The sequence below is a fragment of the Spea bombifrons genome, chromosome 4 (assembly GCF_027358695.1).
Source record: "Spea bombifrons isolate aSpeBom1 chromosome 4, aSpeBom1.2.pri, whole genome shotgun sequence".
In the NCBI taxonomy this organism is placed as follows: domain Eukaryota; kingdom Metazoa; phylum Chordata; class Amphibia; order Anura; family Pelobatidae; genus Spea; species Spea bombifrons.
The window spans coordinates 75,005,915-75,022,862 of NC_071090.1; the positions used below are offsets into that span (position 1 = coordinate 75,005,915).

The following is a 16,948-nucleotide window of genomic DNA, read 5'->3' on the forward strand; positions in this document are numbered from 1 at the left end:
TTTTGGCCCGGTAGCGCTTGATAGGACCTGGGATTGGCGGTGACACAGGACGCCGATCCTGTGCTGGGGACAACAGGCAGGTAACACACACCTGGAATCATTACCTGTGCTAATTCTGTATGTTCGGCTGCGGAGCTCCAAGTTAAACAACAAACGGTAGTTTATAGCCTTTGCCGACTGCTTTACTGCATAGTGACCTTAGCATGTTGTCATACCTTCTAACCGGGCACCGGATTAATAAAATATCATATAGTCACATATGCTTGGCAAGGCCTTATGGGTACCGGCTTCTCGTTGTATCTGATGTTCATTATCACTGTGCTGAGCCACTACAAGACATCACGAACTACTACAAGCATAGACTCCGAATGTAGCTCCACATAACCACCTTCCTACCTGCAATCAAACCTTAATTGTCCTTATTGTTTTAAAGGGACACACCTGTCAAAAGTGTAGTCTATGCAAAACCCTGCTGTGCACCCTAACCCTTTCATTTAAAAAGGGTCAGCTCGCCATTATTACGCCTGTGTCCAGTTCTTCTGTTTGCTTCGCTGGTAACTTCTTGGGGAAAGGGTCATGACTACCCCTTTAAACCATACCGCATCTGTTTTATATATCCGCCACCCTCTTGTTGTAATATACATTGCATTAAAGCCCCTTACCCTATAATTAGAATGGGAGCCATAGATGTTTTATTTCCGTTATTATTATTTATTTATTATTTTATTTTCCTTATTGATTGTTTAAACATTTTTTTTAACAACGGGTGCTTACTGAAAAGCTGTATTAAAATTGTCTAACTTCATGTTGTATTTTGTACGTGTCCCCGGTTAAAGGGAACATCTGGTCATTGAGTCTTAAAACCTCTTAGGCAGAGTATTAGCGCTGAAATTAGCATAAAATAATTAACTCGCGAGTCCAGCCTGGAATGCCTTTTAGCCTTTCCAGAAAAATCTAATCTGGCGCTGTAGGGAGACCCAAGCATTCTCTTGTACCTTTACCCCGTTTTCCTGCCCTCTTGCTTTTATCAGACTACTTGAAACTAGTTCTTCTCCTTTCGCGCAAGTTTGTTACTGTAAGTGACTTTAAATTTCCCACTGATTGTAACAGCGCTACGGAATCTGCTGGCGCTATATAAATGTAACGAATATATTACAAAGAATACTCAAATCAGGTAATGTAACTGTGTCTGCATGATGATTTTTGTGTTGTGGACGCTAATACAATGCTTAACATTTCTCTGTAATAAACAGGGGAGGACAATGGAGTCCAGGGAACCCAGCATAGAGAAGAAGGGGCCATATCTGATGGGAAAGGGGCCAGCGATTCAGGCCAAGCTGCGTAAGTATTTAAAATTGTCAGCGGAACTGAAGTTTACCTCTAATACTGGAAATAGTTTGTGTAAAGATGATTTAATTATTAACCAAGTTAGGCCAGAATGTATTTTTTTCAAGGCCGCGCATCATTGTGCCGTTATGTGTCACTCCTTATCAGAGAGCCAATAACAAAAGACAGTGCAGACATTTTATCAGACCGATGACATCATGAAAAGGAAGAACTCTTAGCAGATCTGTCATTCTGTTCCTCCTCGCACTAAAACAACATTTAAAGAGAGAAGTCCGGTGGGAAAATATTTTTCTTTGGACACGTACAATAGGGCTGTATAGAGTAACGTAATCAAACGTGTGTTCCTGTAAATATTTATCCGTAGGTCATCGTGTGATGTTTTGTGGCTCAAGCACCACACTGAACCGACTCTTTATGGCGATGCTAATGAAGTCCTTTCTTGGATAGACTTTAATGAGTCAAGGTGGTAGTTCAGGGTGAAAATGATTGTGCCATTATATTGTTTACCACAAGGCAGTACAATAGTCTAGTAGATTGGGCTAATGTAACAACTAAATCACATGCGTTAAACATATGCTGCTGGCTAAAAACATTAAGTGAAAAGCTTAAGAAAAAAAAATACTAGAAATACTAGAAATAAAAAGTTTTAGTGGGAGTTCCCCTTTAAAAAGTTGTCTGGTTTTCTGTTTCTATAACAACAGCCTGCCTGCTTTTTTTTTTTCTTCTTCTTAGTAAAATCTCCGTTTATTGACAAGTTATAACAGGGTAGATTGCCTGTTCTTTCTTTTGTGGTACTTAACACTCAGTTGTACATGAATAAGTATTTTTTTAATGACAAAGAATTAAACTTTCAGAAATGCCATTATGCTGTATTTAGTTATGAAAATGTTACATTCGCCTTTTATTAGGTGGAACATTTTTTTACATGACTCAATTTGTCCCCGTGTCACTTGCTATTGCTCGCTACATGGAGTAACCATAAGGTTATTTTCTTGAACTACAATTTTACAATTTACAGTTTTTATTTTCATATATTATCCCCTGGTCTGCAGTTAAAAGATGTTTATTGGGGCAGTACAACATAAAACACATCTTTCTTCAGTGGTGCACCACTGTGTACAGGTATTTTTACACTATAAAGAATAAGGCTTCTATGTTTAAGGATTATTCTTACACTTACACGCTATCGCCATACAGTAACAGATGCACACATGCTAATGTCCTATGCTTACAGTAACACACTTAACATTCTACACTCGTGTACACACATGCTAACACCATACACTAATACACACACTGTATGCTGACATACACACTCATGCCAATGCCATACTGTAACATACACAACACCATACACTCTAACACTACACTTATACACATGCACACACTAACACTATACATATAGAAAAAACACATACATACAGACTGAATCTGGTAATACAGTAGACATACTGACTCTGGCATTATACATTCACACACATACACACTGACTAGCACTATAAATATAGCACACATACACACTGATACTACAGTATACACTCACACTCAGACTGAGTCTAGCACTATACATAAACACACTGACACAAGAGTATACACACTCACAGGCCGACTCCTGCAGTGTACATATACACGTTGACTTTGACACTACAGTACACACACACACTGACTGTAGCTCTAATCACTGACACTACAGTATACACGTACACTACTTCTCCCACACACACCTCGTAAAGACTTACTATGCTGCTGCCTATCATCTGCCATTGTGAATCCGGCACCCTTTGCTTCCCTGTGGGGCGCAGTGAAGTGGGTGCCCCGCGGGGTGACGTAATGCATATAATGTAAGCCTGCTGGGCACCTCGCAGCAGCAGCTTCACCGTGCCCCCGTAGGCGAGCATGGGGTGCCAGATTCACAATGGTAGCCCTGGCTAGTTTCTACCCCCTTGTCCCGCAAAACCCTGGGCGTAAAGTGGTTTCTAGTCACCATGGCGACCTGGCAACGGGTTTTGTCGAGCCCTGTATTAACACATCTAATGTTTTAATTATGTAGTCCATGCTTTGGCATGACGCGTTATAGGGGTATTATGCATGGAGCAGATTATATTATTAATGCCATGCTTAGTTTAGCATATTGCCGGAAGCTTCTTTTTTTCCTCATTCTGTTCCAGACTAGCTTCTTGCACAACTGGTTCCAAGAACTGGATTATCTGGCATTTCCAGGCCGACCCTTGTTACATAAATGTTGAAAATAAGGGACTCGATGAGGGGAAAAAAAACCCAAAACAAAACATGCATTATACAGGTTTTTAATTAACTTTACAACCATATGTTACGCACAGTGCCACTTCCGAACGCTGCAATGTCTTGGGCTTCTCTTTCAGAAAGGCAACGGGAATTGGCACGAGCCGCCCTAAAGAAAAAAGGAGTGCTGGGAGCATCTGGCAAAGGGAAGGCCACGTCCCAAAGGTATGAGTGCTTTCAGATGGATAAGGGTTAAGTTTGGCACTCGTAGGGTATTGATGACTTCATTGCTTTTGCAGGTCGGTAAAATTTAATAAGGGATATGCAGCCCTAAGCCAAGCCTCTGATGAAACACTTGTATCTCTGGACTCGGATAGGTGAGTATATTTTGGGTGATGGTGTGCAATCTTATGGTGCTACTGCTGGATGAAGGAAGGTGCTTATAATGCAATTTGATTTTGATTTTAGGGCTATAGTAGTTGGTATGACCATATCTTATTGCACAGGCAAGCATCTCATTCAGTCACCTGGAATTTGCATATTTCATATACTATATGTTGGTCTGATGATTGTTAGGTCTTAAAAGTGATTATCGTATTCTATGACTTTATAGCATATCTGTGAAGCTTTGTGTGTTGTTGCTAGGCAACTTTGATATTTGAGAACACCAACATTCTAGGTTTGCTTATATATAAATATAGCAAGGGATGAAATGTGTTTTTGCTGTCTTCAACTGTAATGTCCCTCTTTCTCATTTAGTGAGATAATATATTGCTTTTTCTTTTGGGTTGGGGGCAAGTAGGGCTATATTTGAAACCATAAAGAAGAAATACCTTCACAGTTCATATATAAATTATTTACTACTACTATTATTTAAAATATCAAAAATATATTTAACTAATTTGAAAACTACCCTATATATTTTTTAGGGTTTTCCCTATCGAACAAATTTCCCCACGAACGACCCACCCTTTTTTCACCTGAATATTGCATGTTTGATGACCAAACAGGCAATAACAAAAGGGATCTTTTCCTAAACAACGATAAATTAGGAGCCTGCATGTTCATTGCACACCCGTCCTACTTGCTCTCATCTGCCTTCTCTCTTTTTTTATATTTGCTTTAGTGATTGTGAGCTTGAATCAAGATGTTCCTCTGGGTATTCATCGGCAGAGGTAAGCTCAATTATTACACGAACATGTATTGGTATTACTGTTTTCAAGAGGTTACTATTCAGTTTCTCAATATGGTTTTCCAGGAACAGGTCTGTGTTTATCCATACATGTAAATATAACAAATACATGACTTGCAGTGTTGGGTTTCATTATGGTTTTATCTCAGAGGTAACGGTGCCTTCTTAATGCAATTTGCAATCTCTATACGCCAGTCATATGAAGATATATATGTGTGCTTTCGTTTCAAGAAATAGGAAATATGGCGAGGAGCAAAGACAAAACCAGATAACATTCAGTCTGTTAACTGTTAATTCAGTCTGTGGTGGAACAGAAAGCTTAGCTTCTGATGTGTTCGTGGAGCTGCCGGAGGAGGGAACGAGTCACTGTCCAACACTCCAGTGGCTTAAAAACAATAAAAATATTAAATTAGAATTTATTACCAATGGTAAATATTGTTAAAGAATTTTCCTTCCAGCTGGTTGATGCTCATGGTTTTTATGACTTTTTTTGTGTGCCCACAGCAGATATCACAAGACTTGAACCGACAACTACTCCAGGATGGATATCACTTGGATGAGATTCCAGATGATGAGGACCTTGATCTAATTCCTCCAAAGCCTGTGCGCTCCATGTCCTGCTCCTGCTGCTTAGGGGAATCTTGGTCCTGCACCATCCAGTGATGACAAATGGGAAGGTTGCATTGCTTAGTCCTAAAAATACCCTCTTACTACCACCTCGCAACTTTTAAGGTCAATGATCAGACAGTATAGAAGTGGCAGGGTGACCTAAAATACCAAAAATGGGGCTGTACTTCTCACGTTACAAAACATTTACCAAAGGTGATTTGGTTGTGTTACATGAGCAGGTGAAATGATTTTTCTAGTTCGAGTTTCCATCTTGTACCTTTTTGTATAGGCCAGATTTCACACGGTGTAACTCGCTTCTTATATTGAAGGTCATGTGTAATTATTATCCAGTAACACCTGTGAATGTAGACTGTTGGTGAGCCTATACCTCACAACCTTAGCAGTAGGACATATGGACTCATTTTGGACCACCTGCTATTCTACATAGGTCCTAAATCTGGTTCTTTGCCTGTTTGAGTATGTCGCTTTAGATGGCTGGGGGTCTGGATCAATCTAATCTGTCAGCCTATTTTAACTAGACTGTCTAGTCTAGAACGTGGTTTCACTGCAAACACTCTACATGTTACAGCAACAAGATAACCAAATGAAGTTACTTAATGGTCAAAGGCGTGGTAAGCAGGCAGAGAAACCAATCTTGTTACATACAAATATTAGACCAACCATCATGTTATGAGCTCTAAAATAAGTGAACAGCATATGCTGTTCTGTAATTAAATGTTAAATTTCAAACAAAATGCACTGACTTTTGTAAGAAGCTGCTCATGCAGACACTCTTGTGTCTGTCAAAAAAACATGTGGCTTCTATTATGCACCAAAAAGTGTAGAGCAGCATAAAGAAACAATCAATCGATCCAGCTGCAATAGAATTAATTGCACTGATTCTATTCTTCACTGCGATTGAAATGCTGGCAGTGATGTGACGTTGACTACCATAAGACAGAAACTGTCTATATAAAGTTTGCTAGAGAGATGTTTTTTTTACTTTCATAGAGTTTATTATGCGGCTAGGCATGGCTGGAATATATGGCAGTTAAGGTGAACCAGTCACGTACACAGCTTGACGCATTATTAGAAGTATTTATTTAAGCCTTTTTGCTTTTGAGGTCATTAATCATTGTATTTATTTTACAGAAACTTGATTTTAAAATGTGGGAACTATTATAATATATCATATGATGCTTAAGACAATCGAGCAGCTTTTGGCTATACTTAGAATTGTATAATTTGTAAATATGTTTAGTATATTAGTGAAAAATACGGTTTACAAACCAGGGGACTGGAGAGTAAATATTTGCATTAATGTTTTGTGTGTAACGTGCTCATAATTCACACATACCTAAACATGTGGATGCTGGACTTTAAGACAGTAGGCTTGGTTTACCACGTTTCACACTCTAGCAAGTTATGTGTAGGACACACTTTAATACTAAACATTTCCAGTGTAAGGTTGTTATTGGTTATACTATATACTGGAGGCTCTATGACCGTAAATAAGGTTACATTATAGAACAGCGATGTACTGGGTCCTCAGATAGAAAGCTATTGTAGTTAAAATGTACAATGCTTCATGTGTTGAATCATTTTTGCTCCTTATCTCCCTGCTGTGTGAACCCCGTGTCCTGCAGGGGAGTGGATAGTCACACAGGACAGACCGGAAAGACAAGATTCTGCACAGAAGTTGTGCTTGTCGCGTATATCTGTGTGAGTGAATTCCTCAAACATCTAGGTGCAACCACACTCTGCTATTCAGGATTCTGGGCTAATAGGCCTACCATGGGTTAATTGTAGTCTTTTCTTGATCCTGGGTGCTACATTGCTGTTTTCTATAACTTTTTTTTTTTTTTTTTTTTATGGAAAGGGTTTTCACGTCAGAAATTGCACATGGCATGTTTACGGACATATACACAGATTTTATAAGAGTCAAAGTCCAGATGTAGGTCCCCTCCAGGGATGGACTGGGGATGACTCGGCAGCACTGGTAATTTACACATTTGTTGGTTCTAGAAGACCAAAAATGTAGGAGCCAATACTAACATACAAACTATCATACATACACATGGTGAGGTACACATATTAACACATACTAATGGAGGTTGTTAACCTCTGCCTTGGCTCAGAACAGCTCTTTTGCTCCCTTGCGGCCCTCACACGCTGACTCCATCTGAACATCGCAAAATGACATCATAGCCCTGCGCTCAGACTCAGTCATCGTGCAGGGACTAAGTGAGAGTGACCAGTGCTATACGGTCCGGCTCTGGGACTCATTCGCAATGTTAGGGCCTCCGTTACACCGGTGACTTTAACGGAGCAGGTAAGGTGCTGGTGATGGCACTCTCCAAAACCCTAGGCACCAGGAAGGGATTTCTGGTTGCCATGGAGCCTGGGGTTTGTCAAACCCTGTTTTAAGGCAAAAGGTCACCAAGGGCCCAAAGTGCAGGAACTGGCTGGGTATGTGCATTTGCATCTTGTGTTACTATATATACATATGGCAGCACTGGATGTAACTGAGAGGCAGATCAAGTATAGGGGAGCAAACCACCGGGTATCTGTTAAGTGTGCTAGATGGCATGGGCGGTACAAAGCTTTGTCACAAGGAATCCCTGTAAAGAGACACTTAAACACAGATGTAAGGATTTTCAAATAGCGGCGTGGTAATCCTATTCCCAGGGACATTATTATGGACTGTGTCTGTGGCACTATCCATTCTTCTATGTATTTAGGGTAGGAAAACTGTAACTTTGTCTGTTTATAGAATTTTGCATACATCTTATGTTAAAGGGATTTGTCAAAACAGTTCTTTACTATTTTGTACTTTGCGGCTTTTCTGTTACCTTTGAGAGTATATTGTTAATTAAAGACATTGTAATGTCCTCTGTGTATTTTGACTCTTTTCTTTACGGAAGTTGAAAGCGGTTTGCTCATGCAAAGCACATATAGAGCTTAAATTCCATAATTGTGCCAAAGACACAACATCATATAATTATATATATATATATATATATATATATATATACACATATATATACACCAACTGTTTTCTATCTCTGGCGCACCAGCTTTTGTGTTCATTAGTATTCTGTCTGGGAGTTCTTGGGATCAAGTCAAAAGCGCCAGCATAATTTTTTTTTTTTTTTTATTTAATATTAAGTCACGATCCCTGATCCATATCAAGCTGAAATTATAACTCTCGCCAACTCTCCCGTTAGGGAATAGACCCCTCCATCTACTTTCAGCTGAATTGGGTTAATGTTGTGTGTTTCTTTTGGCTAGTCTGCTAGAAGGCTTTGGTTACTACACGTTATTTGGTATTTTGTGAAATATCAAACACAAGAAAAATGCTGACAAAGACACAAGATCTCAGTTCACCCATTTTAATAAATAGTTCATCTCACAGCAATATAGCTCTCAGTGGTAAATTATGCAGGCAACGCAACCATGCCAAGTCTATTCCATTATTGACCTAAAATGAAAGCAGTTGTACCTAACTACTAACGTAAGTATTCAGGTAAGATTTCTTGAGAAGTTGGCTATGATTTACCATAATGGGTAACTGCTTTTTACAGAACCCATGTAAGAATATTGACACATACATTTAAAAATGTATTTGAAAAGGTGAACTATTCCTTTTAAAACCCATTTTTGGTATTAAGGAAATAATCTTCTACCATATCAACTGCCCATAAAAAAGCATCCATGTCTGGATGACGATGGTCACCCACAGCAAGGGAACAGCTTACAGAATAGCTAACAACCCGACACCTGAGAAAGCCTGATAAAATCTGCGTGCTTCAATACACCCCCCGTCCCTAGGAACACCGAGTTCAACTGCACTTCATGGTGCAGCATGTCTAGAATTATTAAGAAGAAATAAAACCAATATCGCTATAAAATGTGCCATATTATAGTAAACAACATGCCCTAAACATAAGAAGGTTATCTTTACCGCCTACGTTAAGGGTTAAAGTCTCGTTGGCAGATATAAAGAGAACCGAGCCTGGGTGAAGGCTCAGGCCTTCCTGTGATCCATGGATTGTGGCTTGACCGTGGACGATCAGCAAAATGCTAGCAGAGTCTAAAGCCACCACTTGGTACTGGGACACGGAAGGTGGTACCTGCAGGAAGACAGTTTGGAACCATTAACTGATGGCTACATGAAGTTTAACATTCTAGAGCATGAAAGTAAGTCGTAGCAATGTTTCTTGTGTTAATGCAAATTCTAGAAAGGTGTTCATTGCAAATTCTTAATGGCTTCGAAGAAGGAAAAAAATGTGATTACACCATATTAATACAGTTTTAATGACCACTGCATAATACCACATCAAACTATAGTATATAAGACAAGATGATAATAGCTCAGTCTTTTCTGCAGGAGAAGCTTAATAAGGTTGGCCCTTCATAACGTGAAGTTAAATGCTTCACCTGTCCTCCAAGCTCACAGTTTGGAAGATAGCTGTAAAATGTATGATATAGGAGGTCTATCAGGCTACTTGACAGACATGACACTTTAATGCCTACTTGCCCATTTATTTTTCTTCTAATTTTTGGATTAAATAATGCAGTTTTTTGTTATTGGACTAAACCTCTGTAAGTGGCGGTTTATTTCGATAGTGGTTTATTGAACAGGAAGCTCGGCTTCCGGCTGCAACACTGCAGGAAGCCGCCGGCATCAGGAAACCGAACTCAAACACTGCAGAAACATCTCTGCAACAACCACTTTAGCCCGTACTGCTTCTGTAGAAGAGTGATTGCAATGCATCACAACACACAAAAGCATTAGGTAATCTGGGTGCTGTGACATCATCCTAAACAGAGAATTATTCTTTATTGTGATTCACAGTCAGCAACGCACAAAACAGTACCCGTCTGCTCCCGTGGGCCACTCTCTAAACACAATTACAATATAATCACTGGAACAATATTTACATACAAAAAGGGACAGCTAGATGTATATGCCAGCTAAACTAAAAGCATATTAGAGTACTCAGACTGGAAGTATAGAGAAAAATGAAAGGGACCTCTCAGCTATCATATGTATTTGAGTACATATAATAGCTGGAGCGTCCCTTTATTCTGGTTTCTCAAGAAATGTCATTTTGGCACATTTACAGCTTTAGAAAAGTCTTCACAAAATTATCCTAAATAATGATGCCAGACCATGTCTGTCACAAGGTTTTTTCAGTTGCATCTACAGCCCCACGTGGTTTAAAATGTAACCGCCAAGATGTCATCATGATGGTAACAGTAGTCATTCACTAAAGCGTTGTTTCCCCTCTCTGAAATGATCATGTATTATGAAGGGTCATCTCTGATAAATGTGTCTGCAAGAATGGCTGAGCTGGCCCTGCATAACGCATAGTGCAATCAGGGAGGTGACCTTTAAGAAATCTTACTGATTTAAATATATCTTATTCAAGGCCCTCCCAAGCTGTTTTTGGAGCGGAGCGTTACTGGGGATGTCCTTTCATTATGTGAGATAAAAGTGCAACTCTCCTGCCAGCTCTCTCTTTGGTGATCTAGCTGTCATTGTGCACTTGGCAGAGCAACACGTAGTATTTTAGTGTTCAGAATGCAATTGGTATACAAATATAAGATCAGGGCTATCATATACAGAAAATCAATTCATTTCTTGAAACTACACGTGGCTTGTACTTTGTGGTTTTTGATCAGAATACTTTTTAGGAGATATTTGGTTTAAAAATGATGTACTAATTTATCTCAATGAAACAGAGATGGTAATAGTTATAAAATCAGTAAGGTGCCAATCGGCTTCCACCAAAAGAAAGGAATGACTTAAGAATACAGGAGGAATGCTCATGGAAGTTTTTAAAATAGAAAGTTTTCCAAGTGGTATATGATTTGTTATGTTTAACAGGAGAATCCAATCGCTCTTTTATCAGCCATTACTGTTCCCACAGACGTTACCAACTAAAGAGGAAGATCCCAGGAAAGCTGCAGTTTCATTTACTGAGTTTGCTTTACATTAGGAAGGGCCAAACCTGGTGAGCTTCTGCTGAAAGAACAGCTTGGAAAGCCCTGTATAACGCATATGAAATCAGTAAAGTGACCTTGATGATTGAACTATGTATTTTGCAGGACCAGCTGGGTCATGTCTGGACAGGCGTTTGTCAGACACGATCCTTTATAATACATAGTGAATTCAGAGATTCAAAATCACAGCTATCTTGCCAAATCCAGCTCGGGTGAATAATCCCCTTTTCTACTCAATACATTCAAGTATGTACTTGGTTTTGTTTAGTTGACAGATTCACTTTTTCTCTGTTGGACAAGATGTAATATTGGCTTGGCTTACTGTTTTGGATTTCTGCCCCAGTCAGAACCTCACCTCTATTTTGATGACGGTGAAGTCTGGCACGGGGGGATTATACAGCGTGGCATAGGGGTCTCCACTGACGGGTGCAGGACGGAAGAGCTTGGAGCTGGCAGGAGCCGCATTGTATGTCAGCATCTCGCAGAGAGTCTGAACATCTATAAACTTGGGAGTGAGACCAGCGCGTACGGTGTTATCGGAACAAGCCATGCACTCTATGCAGTCTAAATAATGAGAGAGAGAGAAAGATTATGTGTTAGACATAAATATCCATGTTATGAAAACATCTGTAGAACTTAACCAAAAACATAATTCAAGAGAAAGTAAAAAAATAAAAACACAACACAGATTGTAACACGGAGTATGGGGTGCAGTAGCTGGAGTCTAGCTGTGGATGTGTATTATAGGATATAAATGGTTAACAAATGGTTAGCTTAATCTATAAATCTGGTCATATGTCCTCAAGGGGTGTTTGATGAGAGCTCTTTGGGCTTCACCACGGGTCAATTTATCCATTAGCAAAAACAAAACAAAAAAAACACCCTTAACTCTAGACCTAGATTGCTATTGTGCACACAGCTTTTAGGGTCCCTGCCTAGATCTTTAAGGACCGCTCCAGCAATCATATGCATATTATAGGGAAGTGTCACATTTAAAGTAACATTTTGTAAATACAGGTAAAAGATGTAATTTGTCATTGGGAAAATATATTTCCTTAAGTAATCGTTACATCGGCAATAGTCTTAAAAAGACTCATATGTTATGTTCCTCCGTTAAAATGTGTAACAGATAAATATCACACAAATTAAAAGGTGATTTATTTATTTAATGAAAATAAATATTATGAATGTGAAATTGCCAATTAGCATATTTTTGGGATTTTTAAAATGAAACAGAAAAGCCGGAGAAATTACATATGAAAAAGCAAATCACTCAGCATTTAGTAAATCATCTAAATATGATTATTCACAGTGTTCCTGATAGTTGGGACCGTGTTAACAACGACTCTCCAGACGTACTTACCTCCCTCCAGATAGGCATGGGGTTCATTAGCTCCCAGGTACATTGCTTCTCCGGGTTGAAGAGTAACGACATTGAGGAAATAAATGGCGAAACATCCAATATCCCCGGGAAACTGAGAATGCAGTGTGAGAAGCAGATCTCCAATGGAATTAGAGACATCGCCTCCATTCTTGGCTGAGAGAAAGATAGTGCAAGGTCAGGGGTCAGGCCTTTGCTGTATTAATTCACTAAGAAGCCTTAGAGACTGGCTTTCCAGTGTAATGAAATACGTTCTGCCCACAGAAAGCCTTATGTTCTGCTAAATGTGGCATGCATCTACAGTTCAGTGAATGAATACGGGATGTTGCGTAGGCTTTTAGAATGGAAGATACATCACTATAGTATGCTGCACCTTGCTGGGACACACGCTGCACTAGCAGGTTAAGCTGCTCCGCGCACTCCTTCTTGCTGCTCTGCATCATGCATGTGAAGCAGCTCTTCAGGGCACTTCGCACCAGCTCTCCATCACAGGAACCTGATGCAACAGACTCCAAATTCTTGGCAGACTCCTGGCCAATCAGAGCGTGGAATTCTGGTACATCTGTTAGGTAATCAACAATGCATTTAATGCCATATAAAACGATGTTACTACTTCACACATGTGAGGTTTAATGCAAAGCACCCAACTTACCGCGCAAAAAACCTACAATCTCCGAGACAGGCCGAAAGCCGCACATGCCACGAAAGGGGGTAAGTGCAATAGCCATCTCTGGCTTGTGGTTGTCATCGGGATAATGCTGTGGGAACTGACTGTGAAGCTTCTTGGCTAGCACCTGAGGAAATAAGGCTGTGAGAAGAAGAAGAAGAACTCCAGGTGCAACGGAGAAGAAAATGAATGAAAGCAATCCCTATTCGTATGTCCATGCTTTTTAAATTACATCTTTTTCAAACACTACCCACTTTTCCTCTGCTTCTCTCCTATCATTTCCGAAATCGCATTATCCCATACCAACATTCTACTATTGTATCCTGCTCCTAATGTTCATCGTTTTGCTTTTGACCTCCCTTCCAGAGATACCTCTTATTTCAGATGTCTCACCTTGTCTGGATGTGCCTGGATGGACAGTGCCAGCCTTACTGATAGCACTTTAAAGAGAAATGGCAGCTGATCCTGGAATGTCTCTCGGACCTTTGACCCCAGGCACTCAGGGTGAGCCGCTATCCACTGACCCAAGGTCTTCTCCTTAATGCGGTTGTCTATGATGAGAGCATCTCCTTTGGGGTGAGATCCCATCCACAGCTGAATGAGGGAAGTAGAATTAGATGAAGGAGATGGAAAGATAAGGTGACTGAAAGAGATACTGAATGACCATTAACAAAAAGAAAAAACTATTAGATTCAGAGATGAGGTCATTGAATTGAAATGAATAGAGGAAAGAGAAAGATAATATGAGAAAGAGAAAATGAATAGAGAGAGATATAAAAAAAATCCCATTGGTTAGAAACAAACAAAAGCAAGAACATAAAATATTGTGAGGTACAGGTGGATTGATTACCTCTGCATAAGGCTTATCAGGCTTTATCTCACGGTTAGGGCCACCTTTCGACCACAAATGCGCCACCTCACTGTCTTGACCCAGTTTCCCCCAAGCATAGTCCTGAACGACACAGGATAAAGGGAACACTGCGCAGAACACAAGGGAAGAAACATCAATCTACAAAACACGGCATTGTGACAGTAACATCATATAATGATTCTAGAAAGCCAGTTACATCGGAGACACCCCAAAATTTCCGTCTGCTATTTCCAGGAAATAAATCTAATGTCATTGAATGATGTATTTCTTTAATCTTATGGGAAGCTGACACATTAAGATGTTCCAGTCTAGAATTCAGTTCTACTGGGATGTTCTATTAGGAGATACGCAGACCCAAGCAACCACGAAAAAACTTTTCCTCTCGACTAGAATTTTTCTACTCTTGTGAATAGCCCAACTACAGACATAACCAACTCTCTCTTATCTCATAGGACTAGCCGCTCCTATCCGTCACCTGTCTTTTTCAGCAGACTGAGCGTGATCTTTTTTGATTTATTTAGAGATCTTATCCTACACGCTTGAACATCATAACGGATGGTCAAGACAAAATTAACTAGAACTATGGTCTTTAAGGTGTTATATCTGTATGATGATGTTACAGACCTTTACATGGGGATTACATTCTATCTTATGGTTTCCTTTAGCATTATATATGTGTTTTCTACCTTATATTCTTCTTCTTGTAAAAAGGGATAGCAAAAGGTAGAATGTGGTAACATATAAGGATTTACAATATGGTTGTTAAATGTGACCAGTATCTCTGTGGACAAGAAGATACACAAAGGTAGCAAAAATAACCAGAATAGTAATGACATCAGAGGCAATCAAATGTGGCTGTGAAAAACAACCAGCGTATTGAGCTGGGTTTGTTAATTTAGATTTAGCTCGCTACAGGTCCAAATCCCGCCAGGGTCACCTCAGCTGCCAATTCCGTTAATTCCGAGAGTGTGTTTGGAGAAAGCCATCAGATAAATACTAGTGATGTTGATTTGTACTAGACAGCAACCCTTGTTTTGAGCTCAGATGTTGCACTGCATACATTCCTGTCTCTTTCTTCCACCTTGTAGGCTGGTTACGGAGCTGCAGGGCGCTAGCTTTCTAGTGTCCTTCTTATTTTTCTGTAGTCGTCTGGCCATACTAAGGTAGTTTCACGCCATGGGCTCCGGTTACAGTATCTACCGTTCGGGGACTGTACACACTTGCTTTACGAACTCTGGCGTTTATTCATTCTATTTAGGGGCGCTTATTTCTGTTTTGGCTATTCCCATCTATTTTAGAGATCTATTTTATTTTAAGAGGATTAATAAAATATGAGTTTTAAGTTAGACTGATCCAGCCCTGACTTTCTATTCTCAGTTCACAGATGCCCAGGAACAGCCATTACAGATTAGGTCGGTTTTTGGTGTTCCTAACATGAATTCCGCATTATAAATGTATTATTCATTGATTTTACTGTTTCAGTTGTCACAACGCTACGGAATCTGCTGGCGCTATATAAATGCAGTGTAATGTATATAAAAAAATTGAAAAGGAAAATTGGAAGTAGGGTACATAACCATCAGGGGAAAAACCCACCCATATCCACAGCAAATCATTGCTCTTATGGATGATGATTATTAAATGAAGGAGACGCATCAGATGTATAAATGGTGCTTTTAGAATATATTTATGGGGTTTTGTGACATCCAGGACTTTCGTCACTTTGCAGTTCCTGAGACAGCTAGGTGTCCTGGGAATAAACCTCACATTCAGAGAATATAGACAAATGGCTGCGTGTATTCTACTGTAATCTATTAAAGATCTATAAATAATATATATCATTTTATTTTAGGAAAGGTTATTCTGCCCACGCTGTTTGACTACACGTCCCAGGCAGGCACGCAGACCAACAGTGACGTCACTAGAAAGCCTTACATGGTGAAGAAGAAAAAAAGCCGGTCTACATTATTTCGACACCAACTGCATGCAACCGCCGCCCCCATTCCCCGCGGCATTTTCTCCAGTGCGTAGTCAGGACAGTCTTTCTAGTTCTCTATTACACATCCCTTGTCCTACTAACCTCGGGGCTCGGCCATTTCGTCCACCTTCCACTGTTTCTGTCGACTATAATAGTCTGACAGCGCAGTGCATCACGGGAGTTGTAGTGCAGAAAAAGAAAAAAGGTTTGCCAGGCTCAACTGTCAATCAGCTCAAGGTTGCACGCCCACCTACACAGGCGTTTCTAATGTTCGTTTTTTTGGCTTCCCTGACTGGGATGACTACACTTATTCTGTTTCACCCGTCAGCAAGGGTAGTTTGCGGTTATGTGGACACATAACGCTGAGACTTCACATATGTATACGTCGGTATCAAATATACATTGGTGTGTCTGTGTATATACCATTGTGATATTTCATATACAAGCAGCGTCACGTTACTGCCACCTTTATAACGCAGGAATACAAAACTTTGGTTTATTGCGTCATAGCGCCTCACCTGCAGCAAGCTTTTACCTGCCAGCAGTGCTCGCCACGCCTTCTGTTGGGTCTTTAGAGAGGTGATTGGCCAGAGGTGGACCAACCCCTTGAGCGTTTTGATCCTAAAACACTTACAATGTAGAAGTTGGAGAAG

At 40.0% G+C, this 16,948-nt stretch overlaps 2 protein-coding genes across 3 annotated transcripts; one reads left to right on the top strand and one right to left on the bottom strand.

Annotated features, from left to right (window-relative positions):
* Positions 1-6,228, top strand: FAM219B (family with sequence similarity 219 member B). 2 transcript variants are annotated; one of them, XM_053464622.1, is made up of 6 exons: positions 1-80; positions 1,254-1,341; positions 3,729-3,813; positions 3,888-3,965; positions 4,715-4,763; positions 5,285-6,228. In XM_053464622.1, the coding sequence occupies exons 2-6, from the start codon at positions 1,263-1,265 to the stop codon at positions 5,441-5,443; spliced, it is 450 nt and encodes a 149-aa protein (XP_053320597.1). In that variant the 5' UTR covers positions 1-80; positions 1,254-1,262; the 3' UTR covers positions 5,444-6,228. The 2 variants fall into 2 exon arrangements, with proteins under 2 accessions (XP_053320597.1, XP_053320598.1); XM_053464623.1 differs by having other exon boundaries at positions 5,288-6,228.
* Positions 6,229-8,767: 2,539 nt separating this feature from the next.
* MPI (mannose phosphate isomerase) lies at positions 8,768-16,444 on the bottom strand. Its single transcript, XM_053462235.1, has 8 exons — positions 16,398-16,444; positions 14,297-14,424; positions 13,840-14,040; positions 13,432-13,573; positions 13,153-13,341; positions 12,762-12,935; positions 11,754-11,962; positions 8,768-9,522 (listed from the first exon to the last, which is right to left on the bottom strand). The coding sequence occupies exons 1-8, from the start codon at positions 16,411-16,413 to the stop codon at positions 9,310-9,312; spliced, it is 1,272 nt and encodes a 423-aa protein (XP_053318210.1). The 5' UTR covers positions 16,414-16,444; the 3' UTR covers positions 8,768-9,309.
* Between the last annotated feature and the right edge of the window lie 504 nt (positions 16,445-16,948).